The following is a 24,470-nucleotide window of genomic DNA, read 5'->3' on the forward strand; positions in this document are numbered from 1 at the left end:
AACAAAAAGGAGAATGTTTAAGATTAAAACAACTTAGGAGAAAATATTCATAGAAAGGATAGTGTGAAATCAAATCAAGAGGCTGGCTGATGCCCTGCCTGATTGAGCACATGTTACTATGCACAAGGACTCAGGTTCAAGCCTCAGCTCCCCACCTGTGGAAGTGGAGTTCCACAAGCAGTGAAGCAGTGTCACAGGTGTCTCTCTCTTTCTCTCTCCAGCTCTAAATCCCCATTCCCTTTCATTTTCTATCACTATCCAATAAGTAAATAAATTAAATATCTAAAAAAAGAAATCAAGTCAGTATGGCTATTTTGGGAAAAGTGACCCCATATTTTGTATATTCCTTTTACTTTTTTTTTCCACGTCACTTAACTTCTCCATATGCTCATAAAAATTAATTTAAAATTAAATTAAATGAACTAATAAAACTTAAGCCACACAAAATAGCCCGTTTTCTAATAAGTTGTTATGGTTTAATCACTAGAGCAGGAAGAATTTTAAACAATTTACCTCAGTTTTTCAATACATGAGGGGAAAAAAAAAGTCCACAAAGTGTAGAGATCACTATTATACAAAGATTAAGAGAAAGGTAATATGAATAATCATAAGGACAGGACCCTACCACTTGCACTCTACTTTTCAATCACAGTGACCAATCAAAACACAGGTTGGGGAAAGTGTACTGTTAGTCCTATATCTCCTTTTTAGTCTGAGTTTCTATTTATGGACTACATTATCCAAGAGCTCTGGAATATGAACATATTAATTCTAGACAACTCTCACAGAAATATATGGATTCAATTTTTTTCTTTGTGCTGGAGACATATATAAATTTAGCTCACTCATATGTTACAAATGAAAAAGCATGAAGAAAGTTAAAAACTGGGGTCCAGGTGTTGGTGCACCTGGTTAAGTGCACACATTACCATGAGCAAAGATCCGGATTGAGTCCCCCCCTCCACTTCCCACCTGCAGAGAGGGAAGGTTTTTCACAAGCTGTGAAGCAGAATTTCAGGTGTCTATTTTTCTGTCTCCCTCTCTTCCCCCTTTTCTCTCAATTTCTCTCTCTGGCCTAGCAAAACAAATGGAAGGAAGGAAGGGGGGGAGGTAGGGAAGGAGGAAAGAAGGAAAGAAAGAAGAAAGGAAGGAGAAAGAAAGAAAGAAAGAAAGAAAGAAAGAGAGAAAAGAAAAGAAAAAGAGAGGGAGGGAAGGAAAGGAAAAGCAAAAGGGGAGGGGAGGGGAGGGGAGGGGAAGGAGGAGAAGAGGAGGGGAGAGGAGAGGAGAGGAGAGGAGAGGAGAGGAGAGGAGAGGAGAGGAGAGGAGAGGAGAGGAGAGGAGAGGAGAGGAGAGGAGAGGAGAGGAGAGGAGAGGAGAGGAGAGGAGAGGAGAGGAGAGGAGAGGAGAGGAGAGGAGAGGAGAGGAGAGGAGAGGAGAGGAGAGGAGAGGAGAGAGCCAGCCGGGCAGTAGCTCAGCAGATTAAGGGCACATGGAGCAAAGCAGCAAAGCACAAGGACTGGGTAAGGATCCATATAATAGCCCTAGGCTCCCCACCAGCAGGGGGCTCACTTCACGGGGCAAGGAAACAGGTCTGCAGGCGTCTTTCTCTCTCCATCTCTGTCTTCCCTTCCTCTCTTGATTTCTCTGTCCTATCCAACAACAACAACAATAGCAACAATAGCAATAGCAACAGCAACAAGGGCGGCAACAAAATGGGAAAAATGGCCTCCAGGAAGAGTGGATTCATAGTGCCCTGGAGGACAAAAAAAAAAAAAAAAAGAAAGAAAGAAAAGAAAAATAGAGAGAGAAAGGAAGAAAGGAAAGAAGAAGAAAAATGGCCGTTAAGAGTAGATGATCCTGCACTGTGAGATAATCCTGCTGGCCAACAGAAAGAAGGAAGGAAGAAAAAAAAAAAGAAAGTTAAAAAATCAGGTGAGTAAATTTATCAAATCTATATGGCTGATAAAAATGGTACATGTAATATTATCTAGCATGTCAAATGGAGTAGCTGCGACAACACAACTTTTTGTAATTCCTTAATATGATCACTCAGCGAACACATTTCCAAACAATTTCACCACCTCTATAATTTATTAGAATGGGCTGATCAATAGCAAACTCACTGAGGAATCAACAACTCTTCACAGAACACCAATGATTTCATCAAGGTCAGAGACCAAGAGAGGCAACATGTAGTGCCAGGAAAAAATATGTCAAAATTATTTCCTACCCTAGGATACTTGTTTTAATTAACGAACTGTAAATCCACATTATCGCCTACTGTCTTATGGAAGATTTCCACATGACCTTTATATAAGATGCACTAACATTTCTATCTTAAGATGCTACTACCACTTTTATAGATAACACAAAAATAAAACAAAAGATCAACTTAGATAAATCAATCAATTGGAATAAGTAAAAAAAAAAATTGCTGAAAATTGGGAGGCTGAAGTTTTGGCTAAATAGTGGAAGAAGGGGGGAATCAGAATAGTGGGTAATAAAATATAAGAAGTGGGAGATGTAGACAGGGCTCCGTCCATGAATACCATCTGTATAAATCAAGTCTGGAGTTGACATGTAATTTTGTGAGGGTCCCCTGAGAAGTGGCCCTCGGGGCTTCAATATTGATGAAGAGATTTTTCTTCAAAGTGGCCCCGTCATGAGTGCCTCAAGGGGACATTCATGAGCACTCATAATATCAATTTCCAAGCACCTGGGAAGGAGGGACACAGATTGTGTCTTTAATTATGATGATAGAGGTAGAGGCAAGTACAGCATGAGTGATATTACACAACCACACTGAAATTTTTATAGAAATAAAACTGTTATGACCCAATACAAATAGATTCTTATCTGAGTCATTCTTTTTGTAGAAAGAGTACCCTTTACCTATTTCTGAAGCAAATCAGGTTGATGTCCATCCCACTCCTTCCTTAGAAGTTAAAAAAGTTATTTATGAACAGATACAGTATGTACAGTGATAAGAGATCTAGAAAAGATTTTTGCTGAAACTTGACGTTGATTAGGAAATCTTTTTTTTTTTTTTTTGCCTCCAGGGTTATTATTGCTGGGGCTGCATGCCTGCACTACGAATCCACTGCTCCTGGAGGCCATTTTTTTTCCCCTTTTGTTGCCCTTCTTGTCTTATCGTTGTTGTTGGTAATATTGTTGTCGTTGTTGTTGGATAGGACAAAGAGAAATTGAGAGAGATGGGGAAGACAGAAAGGAGGAGAGATAGACACCTGTAGACCTGCTTCACCACCTATGAAGCAACTCCTCTGCAGGTGGAGAGCCTGGGGCTCGAACCAGGGCCTTATGCCGGTCCCTGGGCTTTGCGCCATGTGCGCTTAACCTGTTGCACTACCGCCCAGCCCCCCGATTAGGAAATCTTAAAGTTTTAATAGTTTGTATGAGGCAATGTCTGAGTTTAGCATTTTATAATAATTGTGTAGAATTTTTTTCTCAAACAAGTATACCAAATATCTTCCAAAACGTATTCTAAATGTCATGGCATTATTTTTACCAATGTAGTAGCCCTGACTTACTCTTAAAAATACTCAAACATAAATGAACCAATCCATATGTATGCTACTATGAAACTGTAAGGGAAGGCTGAGCAGTGAGTGGTTTACCTAGTTGAGGACACACATTATCATTCACAAAGACCTGGGCTCAATCACCAAGTCCCCACCTGAAGGCAGAAGCTTCAAAGGCAAGGAAGTAGTACTGCATTTCTCTTTCTTGGGGCCTAGTGGTGGCACACCTGGTCTAACACACACACTACAGTATATAGGAACCCAGGTTCAAACCTCTGGTCTCCACCTGCAGGCAGAAAGTTTCAGGAGCAGTGAAGCAGGGCTGCGGTTGTTTCCTCTTCCTCTCCCCAATCCCTCTCAACATGATGCCAACTGGACTTCCCTGGACAGATGACCCCACCAATGTGTCCTGGAGCTCCGCTCCCTCAGAGTCCTACCCCACTAGGGAAAGAGAGAGGCAGGCTGGGAGTATGGATCAACCTGTCAACATCCATGTTCAGCGGAAGCAATTACAGAAGCCAGACCTTCCACCTTCTGCATCCCCATAATGATCCTAGGTCCATACTCCCATGGGGTCAAGAATAGGAAAGATATCAGAGAAGGGGCTAGGATACCAATCTCTGGTGGTGGGAACTGTACCCCCTCTTATTCTTGTCAGTGTTATGGTCTTGTCAGTGTTTCCATTTTATAAATAAATATTTTTTAAAAAAAGAAAAGAAATTAAGAGTAATATTTGAAAAAAACAGGAAGGGTTTCCCTGGAATTGAATCAAATTTCCCTGTGAATTATATGTAGATAATCCTGTATAGACAATGTCCACGCTACATATTATTTCTGAATCTCCCACAGGTTATGTGCCAGCTGACAATACAGTGAACATTAAAATATTTTAAACAAAAGAGCCACGTGGTGGCGATCCTGGCAAGAGTACATGGTGAAGATCACCATGCTTAATGACCTGAGTTCAAGCCCCTCATATCCTCTGGCAGGAGAGTGGCAAGGTTCACGATCGAATTGATGAAGTAATGCTGCAGGTTTCTCTCTTTCTCTCTCCCTGTCTCCCAGCTCAAGCAATAATAACTTTAGTGGCAATTTAAACAAATTAAAAATATGTGCATCAATGCTTGAAATAGGAAAAAAAAAAAAAAGCAACATGAAATGGATTGCTTTCATTTGACCTGGATTTCAGAAATTTTATGTCATTGATTACACTGGAAAACAAACTTCAATTAGCTCTCTCATAAAATATATCTGCAACATTTTAACTTATGAACCTTCTTCGTAATTCTTTGAAGTGCATTAATTCTCACTCATACATTTTAACAGACTCTGCTACCACTGTCAATAAGTGGGGCTGAATAAAATCACAGCCACATGGCAACTGTGTAACATATATGAGAAAGGCAGCTATAGCATTTACAGTAACAACTACCACTTAAAAACATATGTATGTCATTTGACACATGGTGACACATTCTATGGTTCCAAGTAATTCTTACAACTATTGAATGAAGAAATGAAGACTGAATCCAATTTCCAAGTAAAAAAACTGACAATTCAAGAAAGAACTTGACCATAATCACACAAAATAAATGTTACAGAGAGGATGGGAGATAGGTCACTTGGTACGTAGAGCACACACTTTCTCATGTGTGAGGACCCAGGTTCAAGCTCTCAGCACCACACAAAAGTACTGTACAACAAGGGATGTTTGTTTCACAAGCAATTTCTCCTCTTCTCTGTCTCCCTTCACTTCTGTTTCTATCCAAAATAAAAGAGAAAAATGAAAAAGGGGGGAGGTGTGGTGGTGCATACAGTTAGGTGCACATAGGACTTGTGCATAAGGACCCTCAAAGCACAAGGGTTCAAGCTCCTGATCCCCACTTGCAGCAGGGGAGCTTCTCACTCTCACTCTCTCTCCACCTCCCTAGCGTCTCTCTGTCTTATCAAATAAAATGAAATAAAATAAAATAAAGGAAACAATAGCCTCAGGAGTCTAAAATTCATAGTGCCAGCATCAAACCCCAGGTGACCATAAATAAAATAAGATAAAATAAAGGAAACAAAAAAAATCCACTAGGGGTGGTGGAACTGCATAGGCACAATATTATGTTCAAGCAAAATAAACACAAAAATACTACATGCAAGATTTACACCCAGGTCTCTGTTAAACACAGTGATCAAAAACATACTAACCATGAAATAAACACTGATTTTGTGAAATACAAAATACTTTTTTTTTGTGCAAAGTACTAATCCCTAACACCCATAAATAGCATCTATACTATACTGTCTACAAGTTATTTATGGAGTTAAATACAGATCTGTCCTACTTACTAGTATAACACTTCAATTAAAAAGAATGTAATGATTAGAAACCACTGGAAAGACATAATCCTATTAAGAGTTATCTCAGCAGTATAATTGGCTCCAGGATATCTGAGAACACCCACATTATTGATGTCTGAGGCCAAAAAATACCTTCTCTCTTGATATGGAGGATTAAGAACAAAGAAAGTCCAGAAGGTAAACACATCACATTTGTAAAATCAAAATCCTGACCACAGATACATTTGTCATCTTAGAATGACTTATTAAAGATTTTTTAATCAGGGCAGGATATAAATGACAGAATTCTCAGTTTTAAGAATGGAAGGCTTCTGTTACATATTTTCACTGTGTTAACAAACAGAAAAAATAAATTGACCAATCCTACTATTCAATCTTCTCTCTAGTTCATGGGAGGCTGGACTATATCAAATCTCTTATGGTATTTCCTCTGTCAAAATATTTTGTGACTTGATTTCTCAAGTTTCACTGTCTTCTAGTTTTAGTGTTTCTAAATATGTAACTTAAGTTTATGTCAATTACTAAAATCCTCTCACAGTAACTAGTGTTTACCTTACTGGGAGGTCTGTTTTTCAACTTTTGTGTTGAGGTGTCTATTTATAGACTTTGTTGTGACTGCTTAAAGGTCATCCAATTATCTAATCTTTCTGACCTTAGAGTGCTTTGATATTTTTATTAATTCTTTTCCTGTTAGTGCTGAACTTTAAAAAATTGAAACTTTCTTTCAGATAGTCTAGCATATTCTTATAATTAGGAAATCTAGTGCACATGGCACAAAGCTCAAGGACTGGCACAAGGATCCCGGTTAGAGCCCCAGCTCCCCACCTGCAGGGGGATCACTTCACAAGGGGTCTGCAGGTGTCTTTCTCTCTCTGTCTTACTGTCCTCTCTTGATTACTCTCTGTCCTAACAAACAGTAACAACAAGGGCAACAAAAATGGAAAAAATGGCCTCCAGGAGCAGTGGATTTGTAGTGCAGGCACTGAGCTCCAGTGATAACCCTAGAGGCAAGAGAAAGAAAAAGAGAGAGAGAGAGAGAGAGAAAGAAAGAAAGAAAGAAAGAAAGAAAGAAAGAAAGAAAGAGAAATCTAGTGCAGTATATCCAAGGACTCAAAGTGGAATAGGCACGAAGGAACTGATCAGAAGTGTAGCAAAGGCTTTGGACTAAGGGAAGAAAGGGTCACTGGGTGCCCAGTACACAATGGTGAAGAGGCACTTAGTTTTTGTGGTGGCATTGGCAGTAAAAAAAAAAATTGTATTCATGTGACAACTGTCCTGTAAACCATCATTTCCCCCAGTAAAACAATTTAAAAAAATGTACACAAGTGACATTTTGTAAATTATCATCCCGCCACCTCTGAGAAAAAAATAATTTAAAAAATTAAAAGTGAAATGGTGTCTGCCTACAGACCCCAAGGAGATAGTTCAACTGGTAGAGCACACGTTTTACTATGCATGAGGACTCAAGAATCCTGACCACTATGTGGGAGTACCATACAACAGGAGAACTTCACAAGTGGTGGAGTCATGCTATGGTGTCTCTTTTCTCTCTTATTCTGTCACTCATGTATTGTTAAAATTCGGAGGCTCTTGCCGGGCGGGTCTAGCTTCACAGGCGGGTAACAGAGACGCGGAGACAACGGCTGGGCAGGGAAGCTGTATTTCTTTATTCAGGAACAACGATTCATAAACTAAGACAAACTAATCACCAAACAGAACTCTGCTGTCTCTTTGCGGCGGCACAAACACTCTCTCTTACTCTTGAACTCAGGAACTCTCCAACTCTGGCACTCTGGAACTCTCCTACTGGGGAACCCTCTGAAACTCTTCCACTGTGGAACTCTAACTTACTCTGTAACTCTGAAACTCTCGAACTCAGGAACCCTCTCTCGGGGTTCCTTGGGGCGGGGCCAAGCGGCCCGCGAAATTAACTGGACTGATCCAATTCTCTTGGCGGGGGAGGGTTAGAACAAACCAATGTAAAGCATACGACACTCATGCAATGAGGAAAAAAAATAAAGTTTTCTAAAAGTGATGGAATCATGCAGGTGTGAAGCCCAGCAAAGACCTGGTGGAAAATAAAAGTAAAAAATGAAGAGAATAGGGGGCCAGGCGGTAGCGCAGCGGGTTAAGCAGACATTGCACAAAATGTAAGGACCAGTATAAGGATCCCAGTTCGAGCCCCCAGCTCCCCACCTTCAGGGGAGTCACTTCACAAGCAGTAAAGCTGGTCTGCGGATGTCTGTCTTTCTCTCCCCATCTCTGTCTTCCCCTCCTATCTCCATTTCTCTCTGTCCTATCCAATAACAATGACATCAATAACAATAACAACCACAACAAAGATAAAATAAGGGCAACAAAAGGGAAAAAAAAAGCCTCCAGGAGCAGTGGATTTGTAGTGCAGGAACCAAGCCCCAGCAATAACCCTGGAGGCAAAAATGAAAAAAAAAATTGAAGAGAATAAAAGGGGGGTAGCATGCTTTAGTGGAAGATGACAATTTGGTAGACACTAAGGTATGCTGACATTGTGGGAACATGTGAAGTTATACCCCTGTGACAACAGTCTTGTAAATAATTTCCCCAATAAAATGATCTGAAGACAAAGATATTATTCAATGTTATCTGCTATAATTAGGCATATATAATCTAATAATCTTCCTAATTAACCTCAGAGTATTTAAACATCTAAAACTGGTTATCTGTATTCACAGGGAAAAACTATATTTTTTTAAAAAGCTGTAAAAAATATTTAACTATTTTGTTAAGTGTGGAAATGTGGAGTAGGGTTAAGTGCACGTGGCGCAAAATGCAAGGACCGGTTCAAGGAAATGTGGAGTATCTTAAAACTACTTGTTTGTGTTTTAGGTCTCATATTTTACCTATCACTGAAATACAATCCAAACCAGTTCAAGGAAATGTGGAGTATCTTAAAACTACTTGTTTGTGTTTTAGGTCTCATATTTTACCTATCACTGAAATACAATCCAAATCATATAAGCAAACTCATTTCTATCACAAAGCTAATTCATTCCTTAGAACACAATCATTTAAACAATTCAAACGCACAAAACAAGTTTAAAGCTTTTGTTTTAAAAAAAGTGTTAAGCGCCTCAGCAAATCAAAATATTATTTCCACAGAATTGTAGTGCCTAATCAATAAAAGTGAACAAAAAAGTGTTACTTTTTAATATATTTTAATATAATATAATTCATATAATTTCTAAAATAAACAAATAATGCACAGCTCCTGAAAAGTTGTATCGTTACTGTATCCTTTGGTTCCACGACCTACTGACACATCAGAGGCAAAAACAGTCTTCAGAATTTTGTTATTATTTTGTTAGATTCACCAATTAATAACTAATGCCTTTTTTTTCTTAAGAAAAACAAAACTTAAAAGAACTCACTTGAACATGGCGCTGCTGTGGCACAAGCACAACCAAGATTCAAGCCCAGTCTCCACCACACTGGAAGAAGATTTTAGTGCAAAGGTCTATTCCCTCCCTCTCCCCCTCCCCCCTCCCCCCTCCCTCTCCCTCTCTGGAAGTCACCTCAGAGCAGTAAAGCCACGGTAATGACAAAAAAAAATTAAAAATAACTTTCCTCAAGATGCTTCCATTGGGGACCAGGTGGTGGTGCACCTGGTTAAGTGCGCGCATTACAGTGCACAAGGATCTGGGTTCAAGTCCCTGGTCCCACCTGCAGGGGGAAAGCTTCACGAGTGGTGAAGCAGGTCTGCAGGTGTCTCTCTCCCACTCTATTTCCCCCTTCCCTCACAATTTCTCTCTGTCTATTCAAAATAAATAAAGATTCAATTTTTTTTAAGTTGCTTCCATTATACTCCCATTTCTCAAGACTACAGTTTTATTATCATACTTTTCCTATAAGCACAGAAAATTTTCAATTATCTTCTCTAAAAGGATACTGGTATTTCAGAAAGTTTCTATTCTGAGGTCCTTCTTCCCACCCACCCCCCTTTTTCCTCATCACTGGGGCATCACCAGTATGGGCTGCTACTTTTAAATAGAAAGACACAACAGCACTGAAATATCTTCCATGTGGCAGGGCATAGCTAGAACCAAGATTGAGCACATGACAGATGAAGTCTTTTTTTTATTCAGGACAAATGTGAAATAAATTTATTATCCCCTTAATATTCATTAACTGATAGTTCAAGGATGAACCTTGACTTGTGATCCTGGCAGCAGCAGGAGTGGTAGGTTGCAATTCAATTTAGCTATAAAATTTTAACAAAATAACCAACATATTCAGAGTTAACAGCTCCCTGCAGATATATAAATTTTCCATTAGCTATACTTTGATATTCTATTCTCAATTAACCAAGTCAGTGGAGGGAAACAAAGCACTGAATTCTTCCAAAACCATTTTTACTTGCTTTTATAAGTGGAGATAGTGATGTTAAACCAGTTACCAATTCAAACTAAAAGATCTACTGAGAAGGTATAGCTGAAGACATAGTGACCTCGATTTGATATACACCCCTGTACCCTTCTCAATGGCAGCTTCTATTATTATTACTACAGTGACAATAAGTCTTGAGTGTAGGAGCTCCAATCTATGGTCCTGTATCTATCTATTCTCTAGTAGTGTATCCTTCCTATGTCTGCTTTCCAATAAAGTTTTGAAGATCAATAATCTTCTGTTCATTTTCCATGGTCCCAACCTTTCAAACTGACATATTGTGTTGAAACAACGAATTACAGAGAGAACATACAAAACAACTTCGCATTGCTCAATATTTTCTTCCCCTCAGAAACAAAAGTATTTCTTGATTCACTGGAACCCAAGGTTTCATAAGTGGGTTATGAGGAAAATTAAGTCACTACTATAGTGGGTTGTCATCATCACATTCTGTTTTTTACATATTTACCAAATGCATGTGCAAAGGATGACTAGTTTTTGTTGTTTTTAAGATTCATTTATTTATTTATTTATTTATGAGTGAGAGAACCAGAACATCACACATATGTAGATCTGTGTGTACAACACTGCATGTTACAAACACACACACACACACACACTGCATAATGGAAACAATCATGATTTTTTTTTCTTTTTTTTCTGATAGCGACTGAAATACAGAGGGAGAGAGACACCTGCTGCACTGCTCCACTATTCATGAAGCATTCCCACTGCAAGTAAGACCAAGGACTTGATCCTGGGTCTTCAAGAATGGCAATGGTGTATACACCATCAAAAGCACCACCACCCAACCCCACAGTAGTTTTTTTTTTTTTAAATATTATTAGCATATACATTTATATACATATCAAATATATGTATATGAGACCAAAACAAGTCTCACAACTGGAACAGTCTTAGACAATGGTTCTAATGAATTCATTAAAGGAAGGTAAACTCAATGCATGCATTCAAATTTGATTGAAAATTGAGCTTTTCTGTTTCATTATTATTCTTCAAACAAAAATGAACTTCAGTGAAGCAATAGGATCAACTGAGATATCTATGCTTGAATATGTGGCTCTAGGCTTAATGTAATTTTTTTCACTGCATTCCATTTTAATGATCAATTTCATGCTTTTTCATGGTATGCTAGCTCATGAACTGTGGTTATTACTTTAGGGGAAAGTACGGTACTGTGCTTGATGAAAGATATTACTGATTAAAGTGGCTTGCATATGTGAACTACATAAAAAACTGAAAAAGTTTGATACCTATATTCTAGACTGTAAGTATTACCACACAGAATGGCCACATAAGCTGAAGTTAGAATTGATTTGAGTACTGTTCACTTCTTACACAGTCTTGGTTGAAACAACATAGGAAATTAAGTCAGTAATTTAATGTTTCACTGGCATCTTTTCCCTTAAGTAATGTGGTTAAGAATTGATTTAAAGAACAACTATGAGATGCAGAGAAAGAAATCAATTAAGCAAATAATATACTATTTCAAAATTTAAAAACCAAAAGCCCTCACCTGCACATTCTTCTAAGCTTTGTATGCCTATACTGGCAAAATAGCTTATGTAAATAGTTTTCTTTTTTTAAGTTTTTTTTATTAATTTTATTTTTGAGACAGATGCACAGATACACAGAGAGAGACAGAGAAAGAGACAGGGAGGGAGGAGAGAGAGAGAGAGAGAGAGAGAGAGAGAGAGATGGAGAGAAAGAAACACCAGAGCACTGCTCAGCTCTGGCTTATGGTGGTGGTGGTGGGGGGGGATTGAACCTGGGATTTAGGAGCCTCAGGCATGACACTCTGTGTGCATAACCATTATGCTGTCTCCCCTGCCCTTAAATAGTTTTCTACTTTGCCATGTGTATGACTCAGGCTTGAGCCCGGACCCACCATCTTGAAGAAATGAAGATTTGGTGGCATGGTTTCTTTCCTCCTCTTTCTATCTCTCTGTCTCACTCTGTTTGAAAAAGTCAGCCAGCTGGGTGCACTGGAGCCCCTGAGACAACTACCTCCTCCACCCATCCCCCAAATCAGCATATCTAAAGTCTGTCAAAAGTTTTAGATCTAGTTAAAGGAAAATCCTTGGTTAAGTCAAAGTCACTGAACCGAAAAGGACTAAGACATAAATCAAGTGCCTTATCCTGCACACATATGAATAATAGTACGTTTAATATGTCATGTTGATTAGCATGAAAAAGTAAACTATCCATAAGAGAAACCATAATGAACGAGAGGTCAACATTGGCTCTTACTACTAAAACAGATTTTCCTTTAAGAGTTACTCTGCAAACAAGTGGTTATAAACTTTGTTAAGTTGCTGAAAGGACTGAGAAAAGGAAAACTTCTAATTTCTAAGAAAAATAAACATGCGGTGTGCATACTTACATTTTAGCACAGTAGAAATCTCAATGAAAAGTCTAAACAAAACCTGAAAATAGTATATCTTAGCCTAAAGTGCTGATATTATACTGGTTTGTCTCTAATCGCCGTTTATAATTAAGCAGTTATGTATGCAAAAGTCCTAGAGAGAACTCAAAGGAAATGACTGTCAGGTGAGACCTTAATCAAGTGAAGAGACATTTTTATAGAAAGAGTGCAAGACGGAAGCCAAAACTACTGAGAGAAAAAATATTGTGTATATTTTTTAAGACACTGCATTTTTCACTTCTCAATATCAATACTTGGTTCCACTAGTCCTGTGTTAAGTTATTTTAAAAGGAATACTGTTGCCAGCGGGGTCTGCCATAGCCTGTGCACACACAAAGCTGTATCCCTGCACTCTACTTAAGCAAATATTTAGGATTAAGCTATTGGAAGGAAGGGCAGCAGATGGGTGTCCCGACAGACACAGGGAGGTTGAAAGGGGGAAAATGGATGGTAAGTGGACGCTGTTATCTTCTAATCCATAGCTCTGGAACGACTGCAGTCACTACCATTCAGGACAAAACTAGAAAGACTTCCTTAAACCCGCTAGGAAGTAAACAGGTCCCAAGCCAAAGTGCACCCGCTCCAGCCGCGGGGTTCTCCACTTCTCTCCCCAGATGCCCACGCGGGACTCAGGCTGCTGGCTTCTCCGCCTCCCCCGCAGACCTCCTGGGGACGCAAAGTTGCCCGCGTCTCCCACTCTTTCCGGAGCTCAGCGGGGGCCGCGGCGACCTCCCGGGCAACCCCCCTCCCGCCCAGGGGGCGCCGAGGCGCAGTCGGTACCTCGATGTCCGGCGCGTCCTTGCTAAGCACAGGTGCCATGGCAGTCAGTGCCTAGTCTGCGGTCTACTAGAGACAGACCCTCCCCGCGTCGTCAAGCTCCAGCCACAAGACCGAAGTGACAGCTTGCCTAAGCTCGAGTGGCAATGGAAACCCAGGACCCGTGGCGCGGAGGCGGGGCGGGCGAGGGCGGAGACGCCCCTGGGGCGGGGCTGCGTGCGGGGCCCCGGGCTCCGCGAGGTGGTCAGAGGTGGCGGGGAGGAGCTCGGCCTCTGGGCGCTGGGGCCACCCACACCCTCACCCGTCTCCGCCCCCGCCCCGGCCCGGCCCCAAGCCCGCTGCCTATTTTTCCCCTGCTGGGGAAAGCGCTCTCTGGAGCGACCGGCCTTGACTCAGGAAACTGCGGAAGATTGAACTAAGCAGGCAGAGGCCGGATATGACAGACGCAAGATTAAAGGTCGGGAGAAAAAAAAAAAAAAAACAGCCTGCACTCTAAGTAACAAATTGTTTCTTTTTCTTTGGACCCAAAGTGCAGCATTATGGCCCTGACGGCGACTGCATGCATGGAACTCCGCAGGGAGAAAGTAGTAATTGGTCCACCTTTCAACCAAACATTAGGGGACCTGAGCTCTGGGCCGTAGTTTGTGAATTCTTGTCTTCGTCGCATAGGTGACCATTCTGGGGGCTAGAGCAGTGGGGGTAGAGGTGGGGGCTACCCAAGCAAAAGTTTGTACCATCAGAAGCAGCAAGCAGTAAATGCTATAGACCTCACAAAACGAAAGTTGTATTTTTGCAGAAAATTCTGTTCAAAGAGCTACGTAAAATAATGATAATAATAATCCTTTTCGCCAGGCAAGATTGCACACCTGGGAGCTTGTCCATTTGCTATGCACTGGACACAGGCTGGAATTAGGTCCTCACAGTACTTGGGGGAACTTCTAATGAGGTGCCTTTTCCTCCCTCCCTCTTTCTTTATGAAAAAGTTTACCCAGAGTGGTATAAAGTCCCGGCGATGGCAAGCAAGTAAATAAATAATAAGTGAAAAACGAAACTAAAGGTCTAGGGACATAGATCTCTTGGGGAGTGCCCTGCTTTGCAATCTGCAAGACCTAGGTTCAACACCAGCCAGTGCCACACTGAAAGAAACTTCCTACTATGGTTGATCTCCCTCTCTCTCTCTCTCTCTCTCTCTCTCTCTCCCTCTCCCTCTCCCCCTCCCCCTCCTCCTCCCCCTCCTCCTCCCCCTCTCCCTCTCTCCCTCTCCCTCTCCCTCTCCTTCTCCCACTCCCTCTACTCTGACTATCTAAGAGGGAGAGAGGGAGAGGTGGAAAGAGAAAGGGGGAGAAAGAAAGAGTATTTCCCTGGGAACCTGGCAGTGACTTAGTGTACATTTTATCATCAGAGCACAGGGTTTGAACTCCTGTCTGCACATAGGAACAGTTTTAAGGGGAAATTTAAGGATAGGTGGAGCATTGCTGTATTGTCTCTCCCCTCTATCTTTCTCTCTCCTTGCTTTCACTATCAAAAAAAATTAAGGGGGCATGGGGTCGGGCGGTGGCGCAGTGGGTTAAGTGCACATGGCGCAAAGCGCAAGGAGTGGCGTAAGGATTCCCGTTGGAGCCCCCCAGCTCCCCACCTGCAGGGGAGTCGCTTCACTGGCAGTGAAGCAGGTCTGCAGGTGTCAGTCTTTCTCTCCCCCTCTCTGTCTTCCCCTCCTCTCTCCATTTCTCTCTGTCCTATCCAACAACGAACAACATCAACAATGGTAATAATAATACCCACAATGAGGCTACAACAAGGGCAACAAAAGGGGGAAAAATGGCCTCCAGGTGCCATGGATTCATGGTGCAGGCACCGAGCCCAACAATAAGCCTGGAGGAAAAAAAATTAAGGGGGCACACCCGGTTAAGCACACAGATACCAAGCACAAGAACTTGAGTTGAGGATCCTGCTGCCCGTGTGTGTGTGTGTGTGTGTGTGTGTGTGTGTGTGTGTGTGTGTGTGTGTGTGTGAAGTAGGTCTGTAAATGTCTGTTCTTCTCCCTATCTCACTCTCCCATCTCAGTTTCTCTCTGACCCGACAAGTAAAATAGAAAAAGAAAAGGAAAAAATAAATAAATAAAAGGCCAACAGGAGTGGTGGATTAATAGTGCAGGTACTTACGAGCCCCAGGGATAATCCTGGTAGCAGTTTTAAAAAATGAAAAAATAGGGGGCCAGAGGAGTGTAGCACCAGGTTAAGAGCACATAGTGCAAAGCATAAGGACCAACACAAGAATCCCCCTTTGAGTTCTGGCTCCCCACCGCAGGAGGCTGGTGGCAGGTGGGAGGGAGAGTTGGTGGTACTGCACAAGTGGTGAAGCAGGTCTGCAGGTATCTTATCTTTCTCTCACCCTCTGTCTTCCGGTCCTCTCTCAGTTTCTCTCTGTCTTATCCAGCAACAATAACAGCAACAATGGAAAAAAAGATGTCCGCTAGGAGCAGTGGAGTCATAGTGCAGGCACAGAGCCCCAGCGATAACCCTGAAGGCAAATAATAATAATAATATTAATAAATGAAAAAACAAAATTACTACTAAAATGCGAAGCTCTTTTGCAGAGTTCTTTGTGTCTTGTCAAAGGGAGAGAAGCTATTTCATTTAGGGATGGTTTTAATTTACCTTTAAAGATATCTGTCTGTACTTCAGAGATCTACCCTCTTTCATACCACTCATTTTCTTCATTGTCCCATCAAATTTTATTTGTACACTTCTTAGGCTCTGATTTAATCTATATTCCATTTAGAACGTAAGCATCAGAAAGAAATGATTTGGTTGTCTTTTGGAAATCAGTTTCTAGCCCAAGACTGAAATACAAAACTAATATTCCGTAACTGAACTAGCACAGTAGATCCTGAATTTGGTTTATTTACTAAGGGATTCACTTTAGAAACTTTAACTTCATTGAGCCATTTATTCCTTCCAGTATTACACTCATACTTAAAAAGTAAATCATAGTATCTGTCAGTAATAGTTGTGTTAAAATATACAAAATTACTACCTTCTTTTTCTTAGAATATTGTTCCAAGAACAGAATTTCCCTACAGTCATGCCTTACCCACCTCTAAAACGATTTATAGCAGCTTGGAGAAGAACACTTTCTTTCTCTCTCACACACACACACACTTAAAAAAAAAAGAGAAAGATAATTATACACATATGCATAAAGTTATACATATTTGAATTTAAATGTATTTTCTGTGGTGACTATTCTCTTAAAGCACCATAGAGGGTTAGCTCCAAAATGTGCAATTTTTCCAAATGTTAAGAGCATTTTCTGTGACATTTAATAGTCAAATATAAAATTTAATACTTTTTTTTTTGCCTCCAGGGTTATTACTGGGGGCTCGGTACCTGCACCAGGGATCCCCTGCTCCTGGAAGCCATCTTTTCCATTTTTTGTTGTTTTTGTTGTTGGATAAGACAGAGAGAAATTGAGATGGGAAGCTAGAAAGGAGGCGGGAAAGATAGACATCTATGAACCTGCATCACCGCTTGCGAAGCGACCCCCCCTGCAGGTGGGGACCCAGGGGCTCGAACCAGGGTCCTTGCGCCAGTCTGGTCTTAGCACTTCGTACTATGTGCATTTAACCCGGTGCCAGGTCACTCAAATGAACTATCCCCAAACCTCACCAAACAAATGTATCCTGTTCTGAAATACTTAATGAATACATGTAATCATATTACTCACATGCCACACCTATATTCCATGATCAGTGATTGAATCCATTTTAAATCCATTGAAATTCCCCATTACACACAGTTGTACCTGTAAATAATCCAAGCTGTTTAAAGCTTACTGCAAATGCATTCACACTGCACTTTTTAAAAGTTGTAAATTATGATGGCATTTGTCAAGCTGTCCCTCCATCTGGAATCATAGTCATATATCAGGTGTTCTACATTAATTTTTGTAGGTTTGTAAAGAGGGCTCATCTAAAGGTATATAAATTTGCCAAAATGCATTTCAATTTAATTGTTTACAGTATATGAATAATTATTATTATTACTGTAGGCAAACGAAGTCATCTTTCATAAAAGTTATAGAGAACCACAAATTTAGAAATGGTAAAATTTATGATTTCTGTATGCTGTTATTTTTACCATTAGCCTAACATTAAGCAATTTTTGACACTTCTTGGAAGGTGATTTCCCCTAAAACAAGACACTTTCATTGCTATGACACTAATTTCCCCCATCAGATTTTCTAAAGTCATAATGACCCTTCCCCAAACTGGCGAAGTGCAAAATGACTAAAGTTTGATTGAGTCCAAATAATTTTAAAAAAATAGTTCAAATTCAAAATGACATTTTATTTTATTTATTGTTTTATTTATTTTTGCTACTGGATCCTTATCCCTACACAATTTCATTGCTCCCAGCAGACTTTTGTTTTTCTTCTTTCAATATCTGTTTGTAAGGAGACAAAGAGACAGAGAGGAAAGGAAAAACATAACAGCATAGCTCCATCATTTATGGAACTTCCGCTTGGTACTGTGTGTATTGTGCTCTCATGAGCCCTCAGGGGCTCTAAACAGGTCCTCATGCATGGCAAACTGTGTACTCTAGCAGGTGAGCTATTATTACTCACCTATCACCAAAATACTTTCAAGAACACATTTAAAAACTATGAGATTTGAACCAGAGAGACAAGTCAAGTGTGGCCCCAGATTTGCAGGCCGAGGGTAATTTTGAGCACAGGTTTAATCCCCAGCAGCACCATATGCCAGAGCTGAGCAGTGCTCTGGTCTCTCTGTTACTTCTCCTCACAATAAATAAAATATTTTTTAAAACTATGAAAACTTATAAAAGACATTGCCCTTGTCATCATAAGTCCTAAGGCACTAGCACTAAAATATTCTATCAGATAATGGTTTTGAGTGACTAGATCAAATGAATGGAATTATAGTAAAAATTTAATGTCAAAATATGTGTGATAGTATTGTGTAAGTTTTAAAATGTCATTTAAATATTGAAATTAAACTCGTCAATATACATATTTTGAAAAATTCTGTTGGTAGTACCATTAACTATGAACAATTTGGGGTACAAATCACAGACCAAGGAAGCTCTACAGATGGTTGAGTGGTACTGAGGTGTCTTTGCTTCCACTCTGCCTCCCTCTCCTCCTTCTGTCTCATTGAATGAAAATGAAAAAGAAAAAGTAGCACCTAGGAAGTCACTTAGAGGCCTCAAACACGTGAATGACCCTAGATTTATTCCCAGGTACTGTATAAAAATAAGTACCTGAGCCAGTGGAGGTAAACCCCACAGAGAGCATACATTACCACACGCAAGGACCCAGCTTCAAGTCTCCTGTTCCTTTTAAGCAGGAGAAGCTTCACAAGCCTTGAAGCAGTACTGCAGGTGTCTTGTTCTCTCTTCTCTATCTGCCCTTTCCCTCCCAATTTCTATCAAAATATAAATAAATAACAAAATAAATAAATGCCATAATTCCAACCACAGATATTAAAAGTTGTTTATTTACTTCCTGGATTTTTTTTAACACTTCCAGTGCATTTATATTGGGTCTTGGGCTAGAACCTTGCTGTAAATTATTTAGTGTTCATTTTAATCATCAACAGTGGAGGCCATATGTTTGAGACATAACATGGCCTCAACTATACCCCACCATTGCCCCAGTCCATTCAGACTGAATGGTTATTTCCACAACTGCTAGAGGTATCAGTGGTTGACATCTCTACTGTTCACTGGATAAAGAGGACCACACACCTAAGAATCAACCTTATTTATAGGATAGAAGAAATCCAATAAGTAATGAATTTGCATATACAAAGTTCTTGAACTTGTATCAATTCAAAACATCTTTGAGGTAACATCCTAACTTCGGAATTTCATGTAAGACACTATCAGGGATTATAGTAGAGTTCAGTTTCTCTGTTTTCCCATTGTGCTTCAGCCCAAAACACTTTCCAAAAAGTAAACATCCTATAGACCACCTTCTTGCATTCCATTGCAGTCTTCCCAAACTATGTTATCAGCATTTGGCAGTAATATTTGCATATAATAATCTGTATCTTCCCATATATTTAATTTTTCAAAAGTTATTTATTTAATAGGTCAGAGAAATTGAGAGGGGAAAGGAAGCCAAAGAAGAAAAAGAAGAAGAGAGAGACATCTGCAGCATGAGTTCACTGACTTTGAAGCTTCCCTCCTGCAGGTAGGGACTGAAGGCTTGAACACAGGTCTCTGCATTGTGTCAGCTCAATGGAGGGGCCACCCATCCCTTAAAATGTTTTTTAATTGATTTAATATCAGTTTCCCAGAAATATTAATCTTTTAATTAAGTAATATAGCATTTGAGAAAATATAATTCATATCACCTACTGATAATATATTTTTAAAACCATACAACTCAAGCTGGAAAGAAGCTCACTTGGAAGGGTATCTACATTGCCATGTGCACAGCTTGCTTGGGTTTGAGCCCTGGCACCATCTGGGAACTGCAGTGGCAATGAAGGAAACTCCAGTGCTGTGGTATCTTTCTTTCCTTATTTCACTACATACATCTTTTAAAAATTTTATTAGTGATTTACACAATTAAAAGATAACAGGGATATAATTCCACACAATTCCCACCACCAATCCCTCCATTGTAAGCTATAGCAGTTCTCTTAAGGTTGCGGATATGGGTTAACTATTATTTCTACAACTCTGTCTATAGTTGTATATACTTGTCCTTTTTTTTTTCCCCTATGGTCCCATCTTCTTTGCCTTTCCAAGTCACATATACACCTGTTACTACATCCAAATGCCCTGTCCTTCTTCTCTCTCAGGGTCTTGATGGAGTTGGAGTTCAGAATCCTCAGGTCATCTTCCTCCAATCATTTCTTCCCCACTAGGAGTATGTATCAAAATTATTTTTAGGGTGCAGAAGGTTGGAGTTCTAGCTTCTGTAATTGCTTCTTCAGTATACATGGGCATTGGCAGGTCAATCTATACCCCCAGATTGCTTCTATCTTTCCATAGTGGCGTAGGGCTCTGCAGCTGTGATGTTCCAGGTCACATTGGTGAGGTTGTCTGCCTAGGGATGGCATCATAGTCCTACCTGCAAGTTAGTGGCTAAATGGCAGCAAGATATAAAGCAGGACAAAATGGTTAATGAACAGAAACCAAAAATTATAAACAGATCAGATGAAAATAGGGATCTTAGGGTGGAAAGAAGCTGTAAAGTCCATTTTAGTTATGTTTCTAGGGGACCATGATTGCTTGAGTTTGATAGCTAACAGGGAGTTGGACAAAAATGTTTTCTGAGAAGATGGTGTTAGAGTAGAGAAAAGGAATAGAAAGTTGGATTAAAACAGAGAGCAGCTCCCAATCTTGAAAAAAACACCTATGAATAAAATTAACTGTTTACCCCATCCACCTGATCCAAGGCCCATATATATTCATATTTAGCATGATAGCCTATGTAACCTCTGAGTCTCTATTATTCTGAGCTTATAATTCATGGTCACAGCTGGGAACATTACAGACTGCACTCATTTCAAGACCAGTCTTGCAGGACAGAGTGACCAGCCTCTCTTTAGAGACCGTACCTATCATTGCTGCTTTATAGTACCTCTCTCTATATATATATCAAAGGGAAGTGGCCAGGATCTGTGAAATAATACATACATGAGGTCCTTATTTCACACAAACAAAACAATATGTACACTGAATAGATACACTTCTCCAAAGAAGACATACTGAAAACCCATACTCATATGGGAAAATGCTTAATTTCACTTCTTTTTTTAATATATATATATATATATATATATATATATATATATATATATATTTTTTTTTTTTAATGAGAGACACCAGAATACTGCTCAGATTTGGCTTCTGGTAGTTGAACCCAAGATCTCAGAGCCTCAGGCATACGAACTTAAACACACTGAGGTATTTTCCCAGGCCCTGGAAATGTGTTTAAAGATATATATATGATATTTATTTATTTATTTATTTATTTATTTTTGGTGGTTTTTTTAAAATAATTTATTTTTTTATTGGGGAATTAATGTTTTACATTCAATAGTAAATACAATAGTTTGTACCTGCATAACATTCCCCAGATTCCCATTTAACAATATAACCCCCACTATGTCATTCATCATCTTTCATGGACCTGTGTTCTCCCCACCCACCCACCCACCCCAGAGTCTTTTACTTTGGTGTATTACTCCAATTCCATTTCAGGTTCGACTTGTGTTTTCTTTTCTAATCTTGTTTTTCAACTTCGGCCTGAGAGTGAGATCATCCCATATTCATCCTTCTGTTTCTGACTTATTTCACTCAACATGATTTTTTCAAGGTCTATCCAAGATCGGCTGAAAACGGTGAAGTCACCATTTTTTTACAGCTGAGTAGTATTCCATTATGTATATATACCACAACTTGCTCAGCCACTCATCTGTTGTTGGACCCCTGGGTTGCTTCCAGGTTTTGGCTATTACAAATTGTGCTGCCAAGAACATATGTGTACACAGATCTTTTTGGATGGATGTGTTGGGTTCCTTAGCATATATATGTCACTTCTTTTTTTTTTTAAATATTTTTTAATATTTATTTATTCCCTTTTGTTGCCCTTGTTGTTTTATTGTTGTAGTTATTATTGTTGTCGTTGTTGGATAGGACAGAGAGAAATAGAGAGAGGAGGGGAAGACAGAGAGGAGGAGAGAAAGATAGACACCTGCAGAAATGCTTCACCGCCTGTGAAGCGACTCCCCTGCAGGTGGGGAGCCGGGGTTCGAACCGGGATCCTTATGCCGGTCTTTGTGCTTTGCGCCACCTGCGCTAACCCGCTGCGCTACAGCCGGACTCCCCTTAATCTCACTTCTTTTTTTTTTTCTCCTCCAGGGTTATTGCTGGGCTCAGTGCCTGCACCATGAATCCACCGCTCCTGGAGGCCATTTTTCCTCCTTTTTGTTGCCCTTGTTGTAGCTTCGTTGTGGTTATTATTATTGCCCTTGTTGACGCAATTCGTTGTTGGATAGGACAGAGAGAAATGGAGAGAGGAGGGGAAGACAGAGAAGGGGAGAGAAAGATAGACACCTGCAGACCTGCTTCACCGCCTGTGAAGCGACTCCCCTGCAGGTGGGGAGCCGGGGGCTCGAACCGGGATCCTAACACCGGTCGCTGCGCTTTGCGCCACATGCGCTTAACCCACTGCACCACCGCCCGACCCCCTTAATCTCACTTCTTATGAGAGAAATTGCAGATATAGATTAGAGCCAAATTGTCACATAGCTAGAATGAGATACATCAAAAATATTTGTAATAACAAGTGCTGTAAAGGATGTGAAAGAAAAGATATTCTGGTACAGTGTTAGTGGAAGTGAAAACAGGAGCTGCCCCTGTGAAAAAAGGCATGAAGAGTCCCTGAAAAAAAAAAATAGAGATATACTATGATCCAGCAATAATATGCCTATGCATATAATCCTAAAAACAAGAGAACACTAAATTCCAAATTCTTTAGATCATGTCTATATTACTCATAAAAACCTAGTGTGATGTAAATGTTGTAGAAATATTTGTTACATTTCTTTTTTTTTTTTTTTTGCAGTTGCTTGAGTACATGGTACAAAGCAAGTGAATATAGAGAATTAACCATGTTATTTAACTGACAGAATAGAAAACACATAAAATGCACTTAATTATCATCCTGTTTGGGCATAAAAATGATTCATATGGTAAAGCTTCATCTTTACTTCACTGTTTTAAGATATCTTGTATTTTCCACCCATTTCATCACAACACAATAGCAGTGTGCCTAATCTATACTAGTAGAAAAGTACTACAAGTTTTATGGTAAGCAAAATGGAAATAGACTCTAGGACCATGCAGCTCGCAAATGAATTAAGGATATGAGTACGTGCTAAATAATTGCACAAAATTATATTTATTGTGAATAACAAGGGGAAATATAACTCTGTTTATAGCAGAGTGACCTGAGAAATCAGTGAGAGATTTCTTGAGGAAGTTCTCTTTCAGTTAATATCTTAAGGCTAGAAGAAGTGAAGAAGGCAAAAAGAAAGAGATGTCTAGGGAGCTGGGCATTAGTGCAGTGGGGTAAGCACACATGGTGCAAAGCACAAGGACCAGCATAAGAATCCCTCTGAGCCACAGCTCCCCACCTGCACCTGCAGGCGGTCCTTTGCAAGCGGTGAAGCACGTATATGGGCATCTATTTTTCTCTCCCCTTCTCTGTCTTCCCCTCCTCCCTCAATGTCTCTCTGTCCTATCTAACAACAGCTATGACAACAATAACAACTACAACAAGCGCAGCAACAAGGGCAACAAAATGGGAAAAATGGTTTCCAGGAGCAGTGGATTCATAGTGCAGGCACTGAGCCCAGCAATAACCTTGGAGACAAAAAAAAAAGAAAGAAAGAAAGAAAGAAAGAAAGAAAGAAAGAAAGAAAGAAAGAAAGAAAGAGGAAGGAAGGAAAGAAAGGAAGGAAGGAAGGAAGGAAGAAAGAAAGAAAGAAAGAAAGAAAGAAAGAAAGAAAAGAAAAGAAAGGAAGAAAGAAAGAAAGAGCTGTCTAGGGGCCAAGAGGTGGTATACTCAGTTGAGCCCATGTATTGCCATGTACCAGGGCCTGGGTTCAAGCTTCCAGTCCACACCTGAATCAGTGCTGCAGGTGTCTCTCTATCTCTCTCTTCTTTTCTCCTTATCTTTCAATTTCTCTCTATCCTATCAAAGAAGAAGAATGTATTCTTAAGAAATATAGCTGCCAGTTACAGTAGATTCACTGTACTGGCACTGAGCTCCCAAAATAACCCTGGTGGTAAAGAAGGAAAGAAAGAAGGAAGGAAGGAAGGAAGGAAGGAAGGAAGGAAGGAAGGGAGGGAAGAAAGAAAGAAGGAAAGAAAGAAAAAAAGGAGAAAGAAAGA

The 24,470-nt window shown here is 40.0% G+C and overlaps 1 protein-coding gene across 1 annotated transcript in view; it reads right to left on the reverse strand.

Moving 5' to 3' along the window:
• Positions 1–13,707, reverse strand: part of DPYD (dihydropyrimidine dehydrogenase) — a 944,675-nt gene extending 930,968 nt beyond the window's left edge. The window contains exon 1 of the mRNA XM_016189943.2: positions 13,537–13,707. Within this exon, the coding sequence (XP_016045429.1) occupies positions 13,537–13,575 (39 nt within the window). The 5' untranslated portion in view covers positions 13,576–13,707. The remainder of the gene's footprint in view (positions 1–13,536) is intronic.
• Positions 13,708–24,470: the final 10,763 nt, after the last annotated feature.

Source organism: Erinaceus europaeus, chromosome 11 (genome assembly GCF_950295315.1).
Source record: "Erinaceus europaeus chromosome 11, mEriEur2.1, whole genome shotgun sequence".
Taxonomy (NCBI): Eukaryota; Metazoa; Chordata; class Mammalia; order Eulipotyphla; family Erinaceidae; genus Erinaceus; species Erinaceus europaeus.